At 35.5% G+C, this 22,467-nt stretch overlaps 1 protein-coding gene across 3 annotated transcripts; it reads right to left on the bottom strand.

Annotated features, from left to right (window-relative positions):
* Positions 1 to 1,608: 1,608 nt before the first annotated feature.
* Positions 1,609 to 21,006, bottom strand: LOC127873248 (uncharacterized). Of its 3 annotated transcripts, XR_008046072.1 has the most exons (11): positions 20,858 to 21,006; positions 16,890 to 17,242; positions 15,666 to 15,847; positions 14,436 to 14,466; positions 13,983 to 14,069; positions 13,502 to 13,616; positions 12,975 to 13,129; positions 12,580 to 12,699; positions 7,625 to 7,687; positions 4,980 to 6,798; positions 1,609 to 4,833 (listed from the first exon to the last, which is right to left on the bottom strand). XR_008046072.1 is itself a non-coding variant. In XM_052417024.1 (10 exons), the coding sequence occupies exons 2-10, from the start codon at positions 17,230 to 17,232 to the stop codon at positions 6,593 to 6,595; spliced, it is 1,287 nt and encodes a 428-aa protein (XP_052272984.1). In that variant the 5' UTR covers positions 17,233 to 17,242; positions 20,858 to 21,006; the 3' UTR covers positions 1,609 to 6,592. The 3 variants fall into 3 exon arrangements, 2 of the variants coding, with proteins under 2 accessions (XP_052272984.1, XP_052272983.1); XM_052417024.1 differs by having other exon boundaries at positions 1,609 to 6,798; positions 12,975 to 13,114; XM_052417023.1 differs by having other exon boundaries at positions 1,609 to 6,798.
* Between the last annotated feature and the right edge of the window lie 1,461 nt (positions 21,007 to 22,467).

The following is a 22,467-nucleotide window of genomic DNA, read 5'->3' on the forward strand; positions in this document are numbered from 1 at the left end:
AAAAGAATCAAACCATTTTTTTTCGACTCGGCTCTGGCGTTCTAGTACGCAATACGCAGACTAGGGGCATAGGTTCCATGTTTCACAATCCATGGGCCTACACAGTGCTTGATGCAGCACTGGTTGCGCTGTATTCAACATTATTTCAGTTTCAGTCATATCAAGGCAGTCCGCTGAAGTCAACAGTATTTCAGTTTCAGTCTTATCATGGCAGTCTGCTGTATTCATCAGCATTTTAGTTGCAGTCATATCAAGGCAGTTCGCTGTATTCAACAGTATATCAGTTTCAGTCATATGAATGCAGTCCGCTGTATTCAATAGTATTTCAGTTTCAGTAATATCAAGGCAGTCCGCTGTATTCAACAGTATTTAAGTTTCAGTCATATCAATGCAGTCCGCTGTATTCAATAGTATTTAAGTTTAAGTCATATCAAGGCAGTCCGCTGTATTCAATAGTTTTTCAGTTTTAGTCATATCAAGGTAGTCTGCTGTATTCAACAGTATTTCAGTTTCAGTCATATCAAGGCAGTCCACTATTTTCAACAGTATTTCAGTTTCAGTCATATCAAGGCAGTCCGCTATTTTCAACATTATTTCAGTTTCAGTCATATCAATGCAGTCTGATGTATTCAACAGTATTTCAGTTTCAGTCATATCAATGCAGTCCGCTGTATTCAACAGTATTTTAGTTTCAGACATATCAAGGAGGTCATTAGACATACACACTTATCTGGTAAGCTAGTTACCAGCTCTAAAAGCTTACAGACTTGCAACTGCCCTACTTGACTCAGCAGGCTGGGAATCAAACATGCAATCCTCACAGGTGCTTTCCAGTTTTACACCAAATGAGCTACAAGGACAGACCTGATATGAAACACTGAATGTCTTACATGGTATATAAAATAAACAACCCATTTTTTCTAGTGTTTTATTGGCGAAGATGTTAGTGCTTGTTGTTCATTTGTATTACAAAGTTTGGTAAAAGTCTAAATAGTTAAAAAGTTCAATGTCATTCAATATGATATATAATTTTTTTTTAAGCAAAAAGTAAATTATCACCTAGAAATGGCATTAAGAAGCTAAAATATTAAATCAATCGTTGTTGTAATGAAATAAAATATATGCAAGAAGTATGGTAGTAAAAGTGTTAAATAGTTCTCAGTAAGAAAATAGTATTAGATTAATTTGTATTCATGTTTATAAAGAAAACCATGGACTAAGACCGGTAATGCTTTTAAACCAGGGTCCATATTCACAAAGCTCCTGAGAGAAATCTTATCTTAAGATGTTGTCTTTCAGATCAAATATAATTATGATACAATTTTTTTTCAGATTATAATCGGGCAAAACTCTACATATTAACTGTATCAACAAAATTCACTAGATGAGGGCTTGCTATTGTAACAGCAAATTTTAGAGAAGATACTATTATGAATTTAGGACTTACCAAATGTTTTGTTAACAAGGTTTGTGAAAATGGTCCCCTTAAAAAACAAAATTTTAACCAAAGTTACAAAAAGCTACAAAAATTCACTAGAGCAGTTATTGTCAACCTTGTGATATATCATGTCATTATACAAGCTTCCTATAAGATCAACAAATACCATAGTAATTTTGCCCTTTAATTTCATTAAAGAATCAAACATCTTTAAATTTTAATATCTGGTTGATACATTTATGATTTCATGTGAATATTTAATGATTCGACCAAACACCATTGATCATGCAATAATCAAATGAATAATTAAACAAGAGATGTGTTTGTCAGAAACACAATGCCCCCTACTGCGCCGCTTTGAAGCCATATATTTGACCTTTGACCTTGAAGGATGACCTTGACCTTTCACCACTCAAAATGTGCAGCTCCATGAGATAAACATGCATGCCAAATATCAAGTTGCTATCTTTAATATTGCAAAAGTTATGGCCAATGTTAAAGTTTTTGGACGGACGCACAGACCGACAGACAGACGGACTGACGGACAGTTCAACTGCTATATGCCACCCTACTGGGGGCATAAAAAAGTATGTATATTCTTTAACACTCAAAACACACATGGAAATTCCAGCTTTCCATGGCAAGACATTAATTTTGATATCATTTGAGACACAAACAATATAACATCTTAGTATTCAATAAATGCAGACAATTGCCCAGTATACAAGAGGTGTAACAACCAGTAACAACTTAACAAAGCAAAATCAACTGCAAGATCATTAAGTTAAATGAGTTTCTCTACAAAGTCCATTAAGGGTGAAAAAACTAAAATTAATTAAATCACTTAAAATTTTATATAAAGAAAGAGAAAATAGTAATCACTTCTATTGAAAGGGAAATTTGTATTTGTTGTTAAATAGAATATGATGTGTAAAATGATCTCTTTTTTTGTTCCAGTTGGTTATTTTTTTTAGTTTGAAGCATTATCAAAGGTAGAGAATTCAAAATATGAAGCAGGTAGTCTGTCAATGAGATTGATTATTGATACCGCAAATTTGATTTTCATTTAGTGCTTTTTCTTTTACTGTTAATATTTAAGCAAGTCAAAACATCTGAAAAATGAAAAACAGAAGTAAATGTAATTAACGCAGAAGATGGAGACAAGATCCTCAACAAGAATATGGCTTGAATCAAAGAAACACTGATGATCTTTTTTTATACACTGCAAAAATAAACCAATCTCATTGCTTGATTAATATAGACATATTTTCAACACAACAAAAGCAATAGAACATTTTGAGATACAGTATTGATGATAATATTAATATTTTGTAATAAATGAGCAATGAGGAGATTTAAAACTCACAAATGATAGTTCAGAGAAGAATAACACTTATTCATTGAAGAAAACAACTTATTGCTTATAAACCTTACATGCAAAGTTAAGAAATAAATAACATAAAAGTTATAAAATAGTTTGATTATCATGAATTAACTTTATATAATGTTCAACTTAAATAAAGTTGACTAAAAAAATGTTTAAATGTGAATTAAGCCTAATGGTAAAATTAAAGCTACAGTTAGTAAAATGTTTAACATGAATGCTGCACAATCACCAAAGCTTATATGAATTTTCCTCAAAACAAAAACATTGCAATACTGAGTATCTATGAAACCGCTACACCCCAGACATAAACCTGTGGTGTTATCTATGATATATATCTTGCACAATATCAATTTTATAGCATGTTAATAACCCTGCATTACTAATTGTCCACCAAAACCTGACACTACTGAATGGTAAATCATTCAAAAGAAATTTACCTGGCTTACACAACTATTCTTATATATTTTGAGCAATGATTGTGGTCTGTGTATTAGAAGTATTAAAGCTACATTGTAAAGTATATGAGCCGTGGGGTGAAATGGGGGTTAAATGCATGTTCGGAAATCGACGTCCAAGATAAGCCTGTGCAGTCCCCACAGGCTAATCAGGGACAACACTTTTCGCCTTAACTGGAATTTTGCTAAGAAGAGACTATCTTTAAAGGTACAATACCATAGAAGAGGAAAGTGTCGTCCCTGACTGCACAGTCTAATCTTGGATGAGGCTTTACCCACATGCATTAAACCCTCTGTTCACAGAGCACGGTCCATATGTTATACAGCAAAAAATGCAAGCAACAGCATGAGAGCTATCTTGTTACAAGGTGATAACATCATAAGTACTTCACGAATGTAATTTATACAATGCATTCAAAACATTACTTTTCATTATTTAACAAGAGATGTGTTTGTCAGAAACACAATGCCCCCTATAAAATTTCAATATATCATTTGGCAGGTTTAGAAATTATCTACCTTTTAAAGCTTACTACTTCCCTTGGATTGTATTTTTTGACTTTTGACCTTGAATGATGACCTTGACCTTTCACCACTCAAAATGTGCAGCTTCATGAGATACACATGCATGCCAAATATCAAGTTGCTATATTCAATATTGCAAAAGTTATGGTCAATGTTAAAGTTTTCGGACAGACGCACAGACTGACAGACAGACGGACAGTTCAACTGCTATATGCCACCCTACCGGGGGCATAAAAACACATAACAATGAACTGAAATATAGATTGACTGGTATGTATGAATCATGGGTAACATTTAATTTTTTAGGTTGGCCATGAAATGATTTTTTGAATGTGAAATCTTTTAGTTCCTGACAATTGTTTTGAACCAGGGTTCCCTCTTTTGATAACCATTGTAACCAGAACAGTATGTAAACTTCAAAATGTCATATTGAACAGTATGTAAACTTCAAAATGTAATATTGAACAGTATGTAAACTTAAAAATGTCATATTGAACAGTATGTAAACTTCAAAATGTCATATTGAACAGTATGTAAACTTCAAAATGTTAATATCTTAACAATTATAGTATAACTATATAAATAGTTTTTTAAGGTTTACTTTTAAGAATATAATTTTTAAAACAAGTTGAGGTTATTATTACAAAAAATAATGAAATAAATTATGAAAATAATTATCCATAAAAATAAACTTCCATATGGGGGTTAACAAGATGTGTTTGTGAAACACAATGTCCCCCTATATGACGTTTGACCTTGAAGGATGACCTTGACCCTTCACCACTCAAAATGTGCAGCTCCATGAGATACACATACATTTCAAATATAAAATTGCTAGCTTCAATATTACAGAAGTGACATTACATGAGCAATTTTGACCCATATATTTAACCTTGAAGGATGACCTTGACCTTTCACCACTCAAAATGTGCAGCTCCACATGCACATGCATGCCAAATATCAAGTTGCTATCTTCAATATTGCAAAAGTATTCATAAAATAAGCGATTTGGGCCACATATATTTGACCTCTGACCTTGAAGGATGACCTTGACCTTTCACCACTCAAAATGTGCAGCTCCATGAGATACACATGCATGCCAAATATCAAGTTGCTATCTTCAATATTGCAAAAGTATTCATAAAATAAGCGATTTGGGCCACATATATTTGACCTCTGACCTTGAAGGATGACCTTGACCTTTCACCACTCAAAATGTGCAGATCCATGAAATACACAAGCATGCCAAATATCAAGTTGCTATCTTCAATATTGCAAAAGTATTCATAAAATGAGCGATTTTGGCCACATATATTTGACCTCTGACCTTGAAGGATGACCTTGACCTTGACCTTTCACCACTCAAAATGTGCAGCTCCATGAGATACACATGCATGCCAAATATCAAGTTGCTATATTCAATATAGCAAAAGTTATTGCAAAATGTTAAAGTTGGCACAAACAGACCAACCAACAGACCAACCAACCAACAGACAAGGCAAAAACAATATGTCCCCCACTACTATAGTGGGGTACGTAATAAAAAATGTACAAATAATTATTCAAATGTACAGCTAATAATAAATAACACAGACAATGCAACTTTGATGCGTATTTTCCAAAATATGAGGTTTTAATAGCGTATCACAGAATAAGGTACAACCAACATGATTGTAAAATAGCTGAGCTTCTAGACATAACAAATAAAGCAACAAATTAGCTGAAATTAACAGTTAAAGCATGTTTTTTTAATTAAAATACAAATTTTTATTACTGAAAACATTATTTCATTTAAATAATGCAACTGGTACAGAGCTACTTCATGACTTTGTTAAATTAAGGATTATTGCTAAAGAAATCTGAACCAAACTTTTGAAACATGAAGTGGAAAAAACACAAAGAAAATTGTAACTTGTTGCTTACTGATACTTCGAAGCCCTTTCATTTATTAATTACATCAATACAAACATGCGTAGATTTACAAACGTTGTAATTAACTTTATTCACAAAATTTTCAAAATTGTAAAACAATTATTTCCAAAAAATATGTCTAAATATACTCTTAAATATATTATGACATTTAAACAAAACGTCCCAAAAACGACATGTTCAGATCCATACAAGGTGTGTCCATCCCTTAGAGCAAGTTAAGCTTTACAAAAAGTAATACTTCCAAAAATATATATGCATTTGGTTATCGCTACACAGTTGCCCATGACAGTGTTGGGATATTGCTCAATGCGTAATGGTACATGGAATAATAATTAAATGAAGACAGAAACTGATGAGGAAAAAACAACATGACTACTGTTTTAAAATAAAATAATGAGCAGAGCAATCTCAATTCAATCTTATTTAAATGCACACATACGTTTAAAAACCAGAAATTATATGTCCTTTACACATACTTTCTTTTCTTTTTCAAAACACTCTTAAATGCATATTAATTTAAACTCAACAAAACAAAGATACCATTTAAAAATATAACATGTTGATATATATTGTATTTAACACGTTGATATACATTTGTGTATATTGTATTTAACTTGTTGATATATATTGTATTTAACTTGAGCAATGAGCAGTGATAACTTGTAAGGAATTTAAATACATCTTTTAATTTAAAAATGAAAATGTCTTTACCTTTCAACCATGTTTATTGAAGTTGTCCAAGCATACTGTATAATGTCTTTGAAAGATTGCTAGTATTTATTTGAATGCAATTTAAAAAATGTATCAAACTTAACAAAACAGAAATATAATATTTTCTCTTCCGAACACATGTCTCTAAGCATACTGAACGTCCTGGCTGGAGGTGGTGTAGTGGTAGTACCAGTAGCGTAGCCTCATAACCACGTCATAGATCAGCCTGCGCACATTGCGACAACCTGTGGACGGACTCAGGGAACATGAGATGTACACGCCCAGGACCAGCAGTACAAACAGCAGCGTGATAAATAAAAGCAGCAGCACAAACCGGGCACACTTCTCCTCTGAAATGGACAAAAATCAAGAATTGTGCATGAAAGCATTTAATTTTTTGCCCATATAATTACGAGACTTGTTCTGTTTAAGGTAATTGCGTAGTGCCGTCTCAGATCTGCAAAGGCAAATCATGAAAGACACTTTCCACCTTTATGGAATTTTTAGTTTAAAGGAAGTCTCTTCTTAACAGAAATTCAGTGCAGGCGTAAAGTGCCGTCCCTGATAAGCCTGTGTCAACTGCACAGACTTATCTGGAACAACACTTTGCGCACATGCATTAAGCCCAGTTCTCCCTATGCCAGGCTCATATATTTTGAGTTCTGAGGCATAGTAATTTAACAACTTGGGATCTTAGCCGGAGTTTTTAAATACCCATGTATAAGAACTACACAGTTGTTCATTGGCCAATGAAGAATGATAATGTATAAATTATTAAGATTTTACTTTGACATAACAAGTAACTGTTGTTTTTGCAACAGACATAAGAACATGATTCATCGCTACTGTGCCCAGAACAGGGGATTATTTCGTATTGTTTATTGGGCAGTTTGATATTTGTATTCTTTGCCTATAGAAATATCAGCGACTTTCTTGTTTCAAATATTAACTGTACATGGGCCAATGCCTTATAAAGCACTCTTGATCGTGTTTTCTGGGCCAACAAGTACTTGTGTCTAGAGAGAAAATCTAAAGATTACTTTCAGATGGGGGAATTAAACCAGAGAAATCCTGATAGCTAGACCATGCCTCAAAGACAGACACATTCTTAGTCATCATTTGTGAAAAACATGTCAGTATTCAGAAGGATTCCTAAACAGTAGATGCTCATGATACCTCGCTCAGCTTCCTCTGGGGGCACCTGGTTCTCATCAAACCGCACCCGCCTGGACCTTTCTGCTGCAAAATAAAATGTCCAAAAATAAAACCCATAAAAATACACCATATATACCAGCCCTAATAATAAATACTTTCTTTAGCTTAATGACAGCATTAAACTTCACAAAATTTGTTAGTAAAACAATAACAAGAGGGCCATGATGGCCCTGTATCGCTCCACTGTTTTTTCTTTCCGAAAAAAACGTGCAATGCGCATGGGTTGAAATGTACTCAAGCATGTGACTTTCTCTTTCTATCCCTCGTCCCACTGGGCGTTTAAAGTTGGAAGGGTGAGCATTTTTATATATGGAAAAAGTTACTACCGTGTTAACTAAACAGACGTAAAAGCCCGGGAATTGTTGCACAGGTCCTTTGCTTATAACGCAGGTACATTTATCTCTCCAAAAGATATTGTCGTTCTTTCTATTTCACATATTTTAGATGCTGAAGATCAAATCTACGCATTTGATTTGAAATGAAACAGATTCACAAGACCCATAGGAATCAAAATGCCTTAACCCTTTACCAAACGACACATTTTGACTTTCCCAATTTGAAAGAGGTTGCAGACGTCAATTAAATTAAAATGGAATATGAAGGAAATGATAAGGTAGGGTAGAAATAATTGTGATAAAAGGAGAAATTGCTCATCAACCCACACATCCCTAAGTCCAACAGGCCTGAGAATATTATGATAATCTAAAGATTATTTCTTTATATTTATAAATATATTTAATTAAGTAATACATTTGACTTCTAAGATCAATTCATAACTTATATTAAGAAAATTATAAAATGGTCAGAAATATATATGGATTATTGAGCAATTGACAATCATATCCACAATTCATGAGTCACGATTCACAAATGGAACAATGAATCATTAGTTATTATAAAGCAGCATATACGATAGTTAAGAACATTGCACTTCATTAATTTCAACACCTTCTCTTGGATACAAAGTTTGAGTTTACCGTGCAGTATCATATATTGACTTTTCTTGAAATAATTATGTTCATGAAAGTTGTGTTTTTAAAATCAATAATATATTATTAAACTGGTTTGAACACTACAAAAAAGACATGAAATTAACATTTCATCCAAAATATTTTCATCCGGATATATGGTCACTTTCGACATATTTAAAACCCGACTTTTTTCAGTTTATAAGAAAAACATTCATAACACATGTTCTTACTTCAATGCCTTTGTAAGCAGTCACCATCTGACCTAAAATGGCACTAAATGACAGGGTTTTATCTCATGTTTAAAAGATGTTGATGTTGTTGTTGGTCACAGCCAAACGGCCGCAGTAATCTCCACTGGTAAAGGTCATATGTTCAGTTTTGTAACCCCCGGGGCCGGGTCAAATTTGAGCCCAGGGGAATAATTTTAACAAATTTGGTAGAGGACTATTAGATATCACTACATATTTAGTAGCCCTAGGCTCTTTAATTAAGAACAAGAAGATTTTTAAAGTTTGCACAAAATAGGCCTTATTTAAGCGTATGTTCATTTTTGTGACCCCTGAGGCAAGGTCAAATTTGTTCCCAGGGGCATAATTTGAACAAACTAAGTAGAGAACTATTAGATGTCACTACCTACTGAATTTGGTAGAAATAGGCCCAATGGTAATGGACAAGAAGATTTTTATAGTTTGCACAAAATGGGCCCAATATAAGCATATGTTCAATTTTGTGACCCCTGGGGAACGGTCAAATTTGATCCCAGGGGCTTAATTTGAACAAACTTGGTAAAGGACTATAAGATGTCATTACATACCAAATTTGGTAGCCCTATGCCATACGGTTTTCGATTTTTTGACCCCCCCAGGGCAGGGTCAAATTTGACCCCAGGGGCATAATTTGAACAAACTTGGTAGAGGACTATAAGATGTCACTACATACCACATTTGGTAGCCCTAGGCCCAATGGTTATGGACGAGAAGATTTTTAAAGTTTTCACAAAATAGGCCTTATATAAGCAAATTTTCAATTTTTTGACCCCCCGAGGCAGGGTCAAATTTGACCCCAGGTGCATAATTTGAACAAACTTGGTAGAGGACTATAAGATGTCACTACATAGCAAATTTGGTAGCCCTAGGCCCAATGGTTATGGACAAGAAGATTTTTAAAGTTTGCACAAAATAGGCCTTATTTAAGCAAATTTTCAATTTTTTAACCCCCCGGGGCAGGGTCAGATTTGAACCCAGGGGCATAATGTGAACAAACTTGGTAAAAGACTATAAGATGTCACTACATACCAAATTTGGTAGCCCTTGGCCCAATGGTTATGGACAAGAAGATTTTTAAAGTTTGCACAAAATAGGCCTTATATAAGAAAATTTTTAATTTTTTGACCCCCCGGGGCAGGGTCAAATTTAACCCCAGGGGCATAATTTGAACAAACTTGGTAGAGGACTATAAGATGTCACTACATAGCAAATTTGGTAGCCCTAGGCCCAATGGTTATGGACAAGAAGATTTTTAAAGTTTGCACAAAATAGGCCTTATATAAGCAAAATTTCAATTTTTTGACCCCCCGGGGCAGGGTCAAATTTGACCCCAGGGGCATAATTTGAACAAACTTGGTAGAGGACTATAAGATGTCACTACATACCAAATTTGGTAGCCCTTGGCCCAATGGTTATGGACAAGAAGATTTTTAAAGTTTGCACAAAGTAGGCCTTATATAAGCAAATTTTCAATTTTTTTACCTCCCGGGGCAGGGTCAAATTTGACCCCAGGGGCATAATTTGAACAAATTTGAAAGAGGTTCACCACAGGAACATTCCTTATAAATTTCATCAAGTTAACGCACAGACGCACGGACGCACACACGACGGACACAGGACCATGACATAAGCCCCGCTGGCCTTTGGCCAGTGGAGCTAAAATCAATAGACAGGTTCCATTTCTCCCAAGTAACCACTCTACCAATGTTCACAGGGGCGTAGGTAATGGGGAGGTCTGTCCGTCCGTCTGTCCGTTCGGAGCAATATCTTGGAAGTGCTTTGACAGATTTCATTGAAACTTGGTATGAGTATATATATGGATACTAGGATGATGCACGCCAAATGGCATTGTACACCATCTGTTAATAACGGAGTTATGACCCTTTGTATCTTGAAAAAATGTTTGAGTGTCAAATATAACACTTTTGTGTCCAGAAGCATATTGGCGGGGGATAACAATTCAACGAATTTGCTTGTTATCATTAATATTTAACACATAATTTATTACATTAACAATGTTATTCTTTTCAGAGCCGGGACCTTGCATCCACCTCCCCAATGTTTGGAGGTTAGCTACGCCCCTGATGTTCATGCTGGTACGTAAAATATCCGCATGAAGGTAAAATATATGGTGTAGAACAAATTTATAGATACAACTAGTGCTGCAACAATATACCGGTATATCGGTATATATCGCAATACGAAATCCGCATATTGTATTGCGATACGATTTTCATCATACCGGTACGAAAATTTTACAAAAATTCATTCACATTTCGTCCAGAAAAGCCATCCGAAATAATGATAACAAGGTAAACAAAACAAAGCAGTGTAAATATTTTTTTTCGTAAAAATAGCATTCTGAAAGTTTATTATACGGAGTAGCGTTGTTACATCGGAGCATTCGTTCGATGCTTTTGAACAGATTATCGTTGAATTATTGCGCACAGCTGTAAATGTTTTGTTTGATTCTGAATTGAGCATTATTAAATTTGTAATCCGAATTGCGGAAATACGCTTCCAAATTTTACTGCTAATGCGACAATAAAAAATTCTAGCGTCAAATAAAAAGTTCTTTATTCTTTGTCTCAATAAAAAGCGCGCGAAAATTATACAGACATGTAGAACGTTGCATGGAAAGTATGGGTGTATTTTGTGTTGTATAAAAACGGGAACATCACGTCAGGTGAATTACGCGTGTTCAGTGGAAAAAAACGCCCCGGTTGGACGTTATTTCATCACATCTTAAATAGTAACGAATGCCAAAATGTATTTGATACTTAAGAAAATTTGCGAATGTTTGTGTTTCTTGTTATTCTTGAGCACATTTATAGTAAATATATACCAGAATTTGCTTTAAAACTGGAATATACGGGATTATTGGATAATTGGCAAGTTATAAATTTGGTACAAGTTAGCAATATATTGCGATATATTGCAATACAGGTTTTTGAACTGACAATATATTGCAATACGGTTTTTGGCGTATTGTTGCAGCACTAGATACAACCACATGAGACCTTTGACCTGTTGACCTTAAAATCAACTTTGAAATCCTAGTAAAATTGGGTATGCTATTGCAATAATTATTTATTAATTAGTACATTTGTATTAAATTATTTGGTTTTCCTAAGTAAAATTGTCTCTGCTGTAGAGCCTTTGATAATCACATGGTGAATGCGGATGTATGGATTGCATCTACACTTTCACCAACAATACAAATTGCATGGATCTGGTATAATGTGTACAAACAATCAGACTGGGAATCATAAGGGGAGGTCACTTATACTCTGAATGTTGCTGAACTTTGTAAGAGTTTCTTATCATATTATATGATTTTATGCAATTATTGTGACACATGCTCTTCTGTAAATAAACATCAAGTGTTGCAGACTTATGACAAGAAACTCGAGGGCCTATACCCAGTATTTAAAAAAAAATACGAATAACCTTGACCAGTACTTCCCTACAATGTTTCAAATGTGTAAACAAATGATCAATTTAGTTGACAAATTATGGGTTTATATTCAAGAGGTTAACAATACTCCATTTTTCTTAAATCCTTGGACAAACTTTAAATTGAAGAGATAATGGTTAATTACTTCACCTCATATCATAATGTATTGGTTGCTTTTCATTTTAGTTTTGTAAATTCAGCAAAGCATTAAGAGTTATCTACCTTCCACAGTACTCTTCCTCTTTCTCAAGATGGAGGTTGGTTCAGTGGTGGAAGAGCTGGCAGGTTTTATCTCCCCTGACAAATCCAGTTTCTCTGAAGGGTCGTATTTGCCCATAGATTCTGTCAAAACAAATGCGAGAAAAGGAATAAAAATATAATTAAGAGGAATAAATTGGTTGATTACACATACAAGTAGTAAATAAAAACGAAGTTTGTTACAAATTTTGTTTCGCTTTTGAGAAGGATTTTGTTAATATATTTTTAGGAGTGGATACTTATTTTTAACCCTCAAAAAATAAGAGAGCCGGCCAACAACACTTTCTTGTGAAGTTAAACTGCCATAATGACCCAACAGAATTCAATATTTACATTACATTTAAATAAATGCAGTTTACCGGTGTACTGGACTTTCCCAACCTCTGCGTAGACTGTGGCAAAGAAATCGAGGGTTTGCTGCACAATTGGATGTCCATCACCGTACACTTTCTGTCGTAACTTAGTCGCCTTTCCTGCATACTCCAGAGCCAGCTGGGGTCTGTAATAGACCGGTCTGTAAAGGACACATACATATACCATACTAGATCAATACACTGCCACTCCAATATTACCTAGTGTCTGGGGTCCAAGCATCAAATTTGCGTTACATATAGAAATGCGTTATAGAATTGGTGATCAGAATGGCCAATGTATGTTGACATGTTATCATTTTATGTGCCAACATATATATAAACATTAGTGTATCTTTTTAAAAAATACATAACTAGGGATTAAAGTATAAAGAGCATACAGTGATTTTTTTAGTCAAGTTCATCCAACACTTACGTCCAAAGCTTTTGAATGGCTGAACCCATTGTCGATCAAATATAATCGTGTGTAACACATAACATATTCTAAAAGAAAGGAAAGCACAAAGATAACATACTGCTTTTCATCCATACAAAGTCTTGCAAGTTGTTCGTATTCTGTGGCGCGCAGTGCGTCTATATCAATGTCCTTGACCTTTTCACCTGTAGGGTCACCAGCTGCCATGGCTTCTTCTGCATTGAACAGACAAACTTGTATTTGAGCTGCATCATATGAAAATTAGACTTATACTGTACGCCTATCTGCGGGATGGATAGAACTGCAGGCAAAGTTGTTTTACCAAGTTATTCTTACCTTTAGGACATGGGTCTGCGGGTGTTTGAATAGAATCAAACAAATAAAGTGCATAAATACTAATATAGTATTATGTACACATAAAATATTTTCTGTATAATTATGCTATAACATTTACTGATGTATCTGTATTTCTTGAATACCAGTATTTAACTTATTATTGCTATCTTGTTCATTCTTAAAGAAATTTTCTTGGTACATTTTTCAGAAAAACAGTTGTACAAAATGCAAGGACTCAAACTGACCGATGTGTTTTTGCAGTTCGGAGTCGTCAATGAGTACACTTTCATAGTACAGCTTCTCAGCCTGGATGAAACTGACTGCTTTATCATCTATATGACATGTTAAGGAATACGGAGTAATACAGGTCTTAAATTAATATATTAAACAAGATGCTGCTTTCAATAAACACATATGCCCTAAGAGAAAGACTTGTCAATATTGCATCATAGGACCAATTTGAATAAAACATAGTCTCAAAGTAGGTCAATTTGAAAGTCAAAATGCATCCAAGAAAGTACCAAAGCCTTGTAAGGTGAATTATAAAGGTTAGATGGCCTTTATTAAAGAAATTGCGAAATAAATTTGAATTGTGTACACGAACAAGTTAACTTTCATAATACATGATGTTCATTCTATTAACTTTGTTAGCACCTGTCAAAAATATTAAATATCTTTCAATTCATTATTAAGGATACATTCATCCCGACTGAAGTAAATATCAGCAATCTGAAACAGAAGAAAGAAAGTATTGCTTTGCAGAGAAACTACTTACTAGTTGTACAGTAGGCACTTATTGAAAGCATAGATGGTACAGAATATGGCCAGAATCTATCTGACAGGTTATGCTTCCCTGCACTTAATTATCATAAACTGTCAGGTAATAGGGAAAAAAACAAATCTGGGGCTTCTATAATGCCTACTGACTTCATCAACTTAATTTACAACACCCCTAGATAACACTGGATTTTACTGACATATTTAATATAAGAGCCCACAATACTATTGCTTTTCACTTTAGTTATACCTCTAAAGGAACATCAGTACTGGCTGGTACATTTGTTCCATAGATTAAGTTGAACAATTAATGTGGATATATCAATTAGTATATCCCTTTCCCACTCAGAATCAAATTGAAAATGGCTACAAATTATAATAGTTTTGCATCAATTGATTTGGCTGGATTTTCTATCATGAGGTCTTTTGATACTTATACACAGTACTATACTGTACTGTGAGCAAGAACAAGAGCACCGCATAACGGGTGCCACGCTCGGCTTCGGGTGCAGTTTTGTATAAATGAAAGCTTGTCAGATTTTTTTTTTTTTAGAGGTCACAGTGACCTTGACCTTTGACCTAGTGACCCCAAAATGGGTGTGGCGTGTAGAACTCATCAAGGTGCATCTACATATGAAGTTTCAAAGTTGTAGGTGGAAGCACTTTGATTTTAGAGCCAATCTTAAGGTTTTAGCACGACGCGGACAGCGGACGTAGTAATAAGAGTACACTAATATTAACTAGAAACAATAGAAGAGAAGAGACTTCTAGTTGTACTATGTTTATAAAAGAAAATAAAATATTATTCCTTTAGAATAACATTTCTCATAAAACCTGTAAAGTAACTGGATAACATGGCATATTAATTTTAGATGTTAAGGTTACGCCTCGTTACTTTTTGGCAATGACAAGTGGAATTGAAAGACAAAAGTCTGACAAAAAAAGTGGATTTAAAAGCCCATGTTGATCCTTACAAGTGCACAACTTAAAGTTCAAATGTTGTTAATTAAAAAGTTAACAGTTTAAAAGTTACCCCTAAACAGTTTTTTTGTGATTCAAGATTGCCTATAAGGACAAATGTACATGGTGGTATATCCCTCCCAACTACTGAATTAAACTTGGAAAGTATAATATATGTATAAAAATCTTACATTTCTCAGGCACTGTGGTAGCAAGGCAAACCGGGAGTCCTGTTTAAGGCCAACCAAACACCTCAGGTAACACTTCAGTGCTTCGTTTTTCTCGCCAACTTTATCATGCTTCAGGCCATCTTCAAACATCATTGTTCTCCCTTCGTCATCAAGATGCGGTTCTGTGCCCTCGCCCGCCCCATCTGGGTAGTAGAGAGAGCGCACATTTCGTACATACATGAAGTTGCCATAGCACAGTTTTGGGCTCTCTAGCAATAATAGGCTATTCACAAAGGCATTTGATATAATATCCATAATTGGAGCTGGAACTGTCTTGCAACCACTTATTATTCAAATTTCATATAATAAGATTATTATTCACAGCATTATTATCTTAATAGCATTTCAATCCATTGCCATTTCACATGCAAGCAGTAAGAAAATCAAGATTGACACTCTTATTCAATTTAAAACAACAGCACTTGTTCAAAATCTATTTTGGCTATAAGTAAAACAACAAAAACTGAAATGGACTTGCAATTTCATTTGCATACTGTATATACAATTTATATGCATGGAAAACAAAGATCACCAATCCTATAGATAATCAATAATCATTTATAATCATCAGTTGCACACCTCACATTGATAGCAATCAGGCTCACACTTCCTCACCTATCAGAGAGAAGCAGCAGCCAATAATAGCCTACAGGCAGTAGGTAATTCACACATCTTATGGCAGGAGATGATAAGTGGATGGGGACAACAGCCTAATTACTTTCCAAAAGTAAGATAACACTGCTGAGTCTCATATACGAACATACAGGGAATTAAATGATGTCAGCAAAAGGATTTTACTCTAACTCTTTAACTCTTTACTCATGCATACTTGAATATTTAGCAATATACATTTATTTTGGTCAATTAATTCGAAATATAAACTTAATTCAACTAAAAGGTATCATAAAATGTGATTTTAAATGTTGTTAAATGCAATATTTCGTGGAAGAAAAACTACCCCAGGCCATTATTATGATTCACAAATAGTAACAGCCAAATAACTAATTAACAGAGCTTTCTTTAGAGACATTCATGGTATAGATGGGTTAAAAGCAAAACCAGCTTTGTACAAAAGGTCCTGCTTTCATCACAATTAACATATAAAAAACATTTTTTAACATGGAAATACATCTCTGAAAACAACAACATAATCAGAACGCTATATTAATAAAATTTTATTCTCACCACTATTTTCTTGAGATTCTTCTTCTACATCAGTAATGTCTGTACTCTCCTCCGCAGTTTGTTCTTCAGCAGTTCCATTTGCACCTTCCTGTTTGGCTTTTTTAGAAACATCTGTTCCAGCGTCTACATTAGTTATTGCTTCTGTGTCACTTTCATTCTTTGCCTCTGTGATGTCAGCAGTTTGATGCTCTTCAGTATTGGGTTTAAGTGTTTCCACAAAGTCTGCCTTAGCCTCTGCCCCAGCTACAAGCCTTTCATCCCCTGCAACCACTCTTTCACTAGTTGGAACAGGATCTGTCACTTCCTTCTGGTTTTCTGAGACATTGTCAGGCAATTTTTCCATTTTCAATGTCCTGCAAAGCACCATATTTAAAGGATCATGCAGATAAATGTATGTATTAAACCTAAATATTCACCAGTAAGCTATAGAATATGTGAACTTTTAGACTTGCTTTGGATGTATTTCTTTTATTGTGATTATTCTGAATAACTTGACAAAAATCATATCATTAAAAACTATTCATTATCTGTATTTAAATATGCCACATTATTATAATAACGAAACATTTATAACTGACTGATAGACCCCAAATTTGATAGGCTTCTTTCTTTCCTCCTGTGTAACCAGCTTTACATTCATTATTGCATAACCTTGATCATGTTTCCTAGATAAACTGCAGATATGAATTGCTCTACTGACAGAACGTTGACCATCTGACTGATGGACAGGTGGAAAACTAAATGCCCCTTCTTTTAAGTGGATATAATAAGCATGCCTATTAATGTGATGTGAAAAAAAAATATTTTGATTTAAATTTTGAGATCTCAATCAAATAAAATCATAATATAATCATAAACTGAAAGAATATGCATTTCAGAATAAAAACGACTTTTAAGAAGAGTTATATTTTGTGGTTAAGCTTGGCTAAAAAACACTACTTTTAACTCAAACAAATACAATTCTAACAACCATCATCAACAGCTGAAAGAATATTAGACACTTCAGATTGAAAGTCACTTTAAAGAACAAATAGATGAAAAAAACACTTAAATAATTGCATAATTTCTAATCTGTTAAAGATTAAAATCAAAATTTATAGTATGCAAGATTACCAGACAATTCAATTGTTGAAAAATGTGAGAGTGGTGTATGTTTTACTTTGGAATTGAGCATGTCCTTATCACTGGGACCTTTAAAAAACTCATGTACAGCACCATGGTCTGCACAATAGCAAAAAAATAACTTGAATAAAAATACACATAATAAATTGTATAACAACAGTCAAGACATTGCTTCATTTGTCAAAAATAATGATATGCCTGCCTTAAAGGGACCTTTTCATAAATGTTGTCATTAAATGCTTTAAATTGATAATCGTAAACAGTGGCAATAAATAGCATCAGTAAAAAACAAACAACAAGAGCTGTTACCATAAGGATGACTTATGCCCCCTATAAACGCTTGATAGAAGTTATGAGCTTTTTTCGAAACCTAAACGCAGATTTCGTCACCTAAACGCGGACCCTAAGTTCAAGGTCAAGGTCACAGAGGTCAAATTTTTTGAGTGTATGGAAAGGCCTTGTCCATATACACATGCATACCAAATATGAAGCTTATATCTCAAGGGACATAGAAGTTATGAGCATTTTTCGAAACCTAAACGCAAAGTGTGACGGAGAGACAGTGCGATCACTATATGCCCTCCTTCAGGGGCATAAAAATAAAATTAAAGAAAAAAAAAAGTAATCCTCAACTGGGCTCAAACTTGTTGCAATAATTTAACTCTCAGCTTTATAACCCAAAGGATTGCTGAGAAATGCAATTATTTTCCAAATTGGATAAACTTGATCACAAATGACTTATGCAAGGGTTAAGGAACACTGAAACTGCAAAAACTTATAAATCAATGTTTACCAGCCTAAACCTCAAACCCATGAAAGTGGTATCATTTAAGCACAAAATAATTGCTTTTTATTTACCACCATATTGTTAAACTGTAGCAATGTTGCCAGGGCCCTCAATCCATTTTAGGGGAAGCGGGTCGCTACCCATAGCAGGGGGAATTTTCGCGGCGTTTCCCTTTTGGGGGGATTTTTTACTTACTCTCTAATTATAACATTTGTACATGTTTGCACTATATTGATTGCTTTTTTTTCATAATTTATTATGTTTGACAAGATTAAATAAAAATAGAATTGAGATATAATAATCATGAGACACATCTATCTAAAAAAAAACGAAAAAAAATATTTATTTTTTTTTTTTTTAGGGGGAATTTTTCCCCCAAAAAGGAGAAAAAAGTATACTTTTCAGGGGGGGGGGGGGGGGGGGGGGGGGAATGCGGCCGAATTTCGGCCGTGGATTTGACAGATTGAGGGCCCTGGTTGCCGACTTAAAGTGGCGCTACAGGTTAGGTCGCAGTACACCAATTGCTTTTCGTTTATTTAATTAGATAAAGGGACATTGTGACACTCTGCTTGTAATATCAATCAAAATGTGAAATTAAAACGTACTATTAAAATATTTTATGAGCATCATTACAGGTTGTAGAACTCACACCAAGAAAATCTACATCTTGAGAGCTTCATTGGCCGTGACATGAACTAAGTGTAATGTAGCCTTAGTCGATAACGATATCGTACATTCCACTCTTCCAAATTTCAACATAAAATGTCAACAAGAATAGTGTGTTGAAACATTGTTGTGATTTTATGGTGTATGCAAAGGATAACAGCAATACAGTAGGTTGCCATTCAGGTAAATTTAATGTGTTTTTGAAGATTACTTATTGCTATCCTCAATTTGTCAGAATGATGCCTGTTTAGGGATTCGCACTGATCAGCTGCGGAGGACTGCAATTGTGGTTATGAAGGCGTGCATAGGACTCCCAGAGCCATCAGGCAAACATTATCAAAGGCTCTGGCAGTCCGTTTATATGACATAGGCTCAAACCACTGGCCCTTGGAGTAAAAATCTACCACTTAAACCACTAGGCCTTCAGTACTCATACACTACATAGAGTAGTGTATTGTATACTGTATTTAAACAATCCTGGTAATGTCACAAAATATAATGCTAACAACAGAACTCTCCAAATTATTCAATTTGTTTCGTGTTTGTAACGCTTGATAACGCTTGATAATTGTCAGGTTTTAAATCGTCAAAAAATGCATACAATGGACATTTTAGGGCATGGTTGATGTTCAGTATTACTGTTTTCACGCAAATATCATATCATAACAACAATAAATATGTACATATCTGAAACGTGAAAAGGTCCCTTTAAATGGCACTGTAGTGAAATAAGGTCACTTCCAACAGCCTTGCTGTTGGGATAGCTCTTTAGCGACGTGGTTAAAGTGTCTGACTACCACTCTGGAGGTCGTGGGTTCAATCCCTGGCTTGAACTCAGTATTTACACATTAATGGCGACGAGGCAAGAAAAAAGAACTGTGAATGCCGGAATGGGTCTGAGCTGTTAAATGGTTTCGGGGAGGGCCTGATGTGGATGCAAGACATGCTGTAGTGGGCGTGTCTGGGCCTTGAAACATTAAAAGGGGGAGCAGTGTAGTGAAATAAGGTCACTTCCAACAGCCTCGCTGTTGGGCTAGCTCTTTAGCGACGTGGTTAAAGTGTCTGACTACCACTCTGGAGGTCGTGGGTTCAATCCCTGGCTTGAGCTAAGTATTTTCACATTAGCACTCAAATCACGTATGTTCACGAATTTATTTCAATTTTAAGAAAATGCAGAAATAATTTATTTTCTCTAAAGTGCATATTCTTTTCAACTGTCTTTGACACTTTAAAAACAATATGATAATGCTACACATCATGACAAAATGAGTCTTGGCCCTTCGCCAGATGAACTGCGTCACTCTTAAAACAACAGTGTTCATTCTATTCCCATTATAGATTTATTGATGCATCTGGGATGGCATAATTCATATTTAAGTTAGGATTTTATTACCGTGTAAGACCCTTTATCCGTAACAAGTGAAGTTTCTAGGTAGCTCCGCCATATTGTAAATAACGGTGACCAGTGGTTAGTGTTATATGCAGACGCGCATAACAGTTTGAATTCAGAAAACAGATTTTTTGTGCAGATTGTGTATCACGTGATGTACAGCGGGAGGTGTATATTTTGCGGCACTATTAGAATTTGTAATGCAGATTTTTAGTGCAGATTATGATGAAACCCTATTCGTCTGCGTCAATAATGTGTCGTAGAATTGTGGTTTATAATAGCGTTATAAAAAAAGATTGAGTTCTGAATACAGATTTATAGTGCAGATTGTGTAACTTCTATTTGCATGTAAGCGTTAAAGGTAGAGGTGCACAACAGATTGAGTTCTGAATACAGATTTATAGTGCATTGTGTAACTTCTATTTACATGCTTCTATACGATCTTTGCAAGTTTTATACGCGTGGTATAGCGTTGGGGAACAAATGAGCACCTATAAATCTGTATCCAGATAACTTTCACATCGTGCTTATACGATTTAATTCTGGATTATACGAGATAGTTGCCTTTGATCTGTGTACATTGAAATGCGCGTATACGGTCTAAAGGCCCACTCTCACTATGATGCCGGTGGAGCCCCGACGCGTGATCCGGGATCTACCGGGATGAACCGGGGCTCTACCGGGATGAACCGGGGACGACAGGGATGAACCGGGGACGACCAGGGACAACTGGGGCTCCACGCTCCACCGGGTATTAAAATGTTAACCTGCGGGATGAACCGGTAGTTACCGTGAAGGACCGGCATCGATTGGCGCGGCACCGGGAACAACCGGGACGGCACCGGGAACAACCCGGACGGCACCGTTGCTCCACCGTGGCCCATACAGACTCCGGCAGAGCTACAGCAACGCCCCGGTTGTCGCCGGTGGTGCCCAGGTGGAGCCCTGGTGAATGCCGGCAGAGTCCCGGTATAGCCAGGTTCATTGGTAAACCGGCGCTCTGCCGGGACGCCACCGGCACATCGGGGCTCCGCCTGGTCATTACCGGCGACGACCGCGATTAAACCGGGGCGTTGCCGTAGTTCTGCCAGGGTCTGTTGCCATGATAGCCCCGGTGAGTCTCGGCGGAGTTACGGTAGACCGAGGCTTTGCCGGAACGCTGCCGGCTTTTACCGGGGCTCCACCTGGGCATTACCGGCGACAATCTGGGCGCTGCCGGGGCTTCACCGGGATAAACCGTAGCTTGTTCGGGGTTGACCGGGACTCTGCCACATTCAGGTTTAATAATGATGAGTATCTGTTGATCTGCATCCAGTTAACATTCAAATGCGCATATATACGGTCTTACTTGCATTACAAAGCTAAAGGAACCTTATCAATGTGCATCAAGTCGATATATTAAGGTGGCTTATTCGCAAGTAATTGTATTAAATAACTAATGACATTATATTTATCTTCGTCCATACAATGTTCGCATGGCTTGAGACGTATTAAAAAGCATTGTGGAACTTATGGACGTCTATTAATCTGCGTATAGACAACGATTACATCGTGCGTATACCATCAAACTAAGGTTGTTCACGGACCGTTTTACGTCACAACTGAATACATTT

This window comes from Dreissena polymorpha, chromosome 3 (genome assembly GCF_020536995.1).
Source record: "Dreissena polymorpha isolate Duluth1 chromosome 3, UMN_Dpol_1.0, whole genome shotgun sequence".
Classification (NCBI taxonomy): Eukaryota; Metazoa; Mollusca; class Bivalvia; order Myida; family Dreissenidae; genus Dreissena; species Dreissena polymorpha.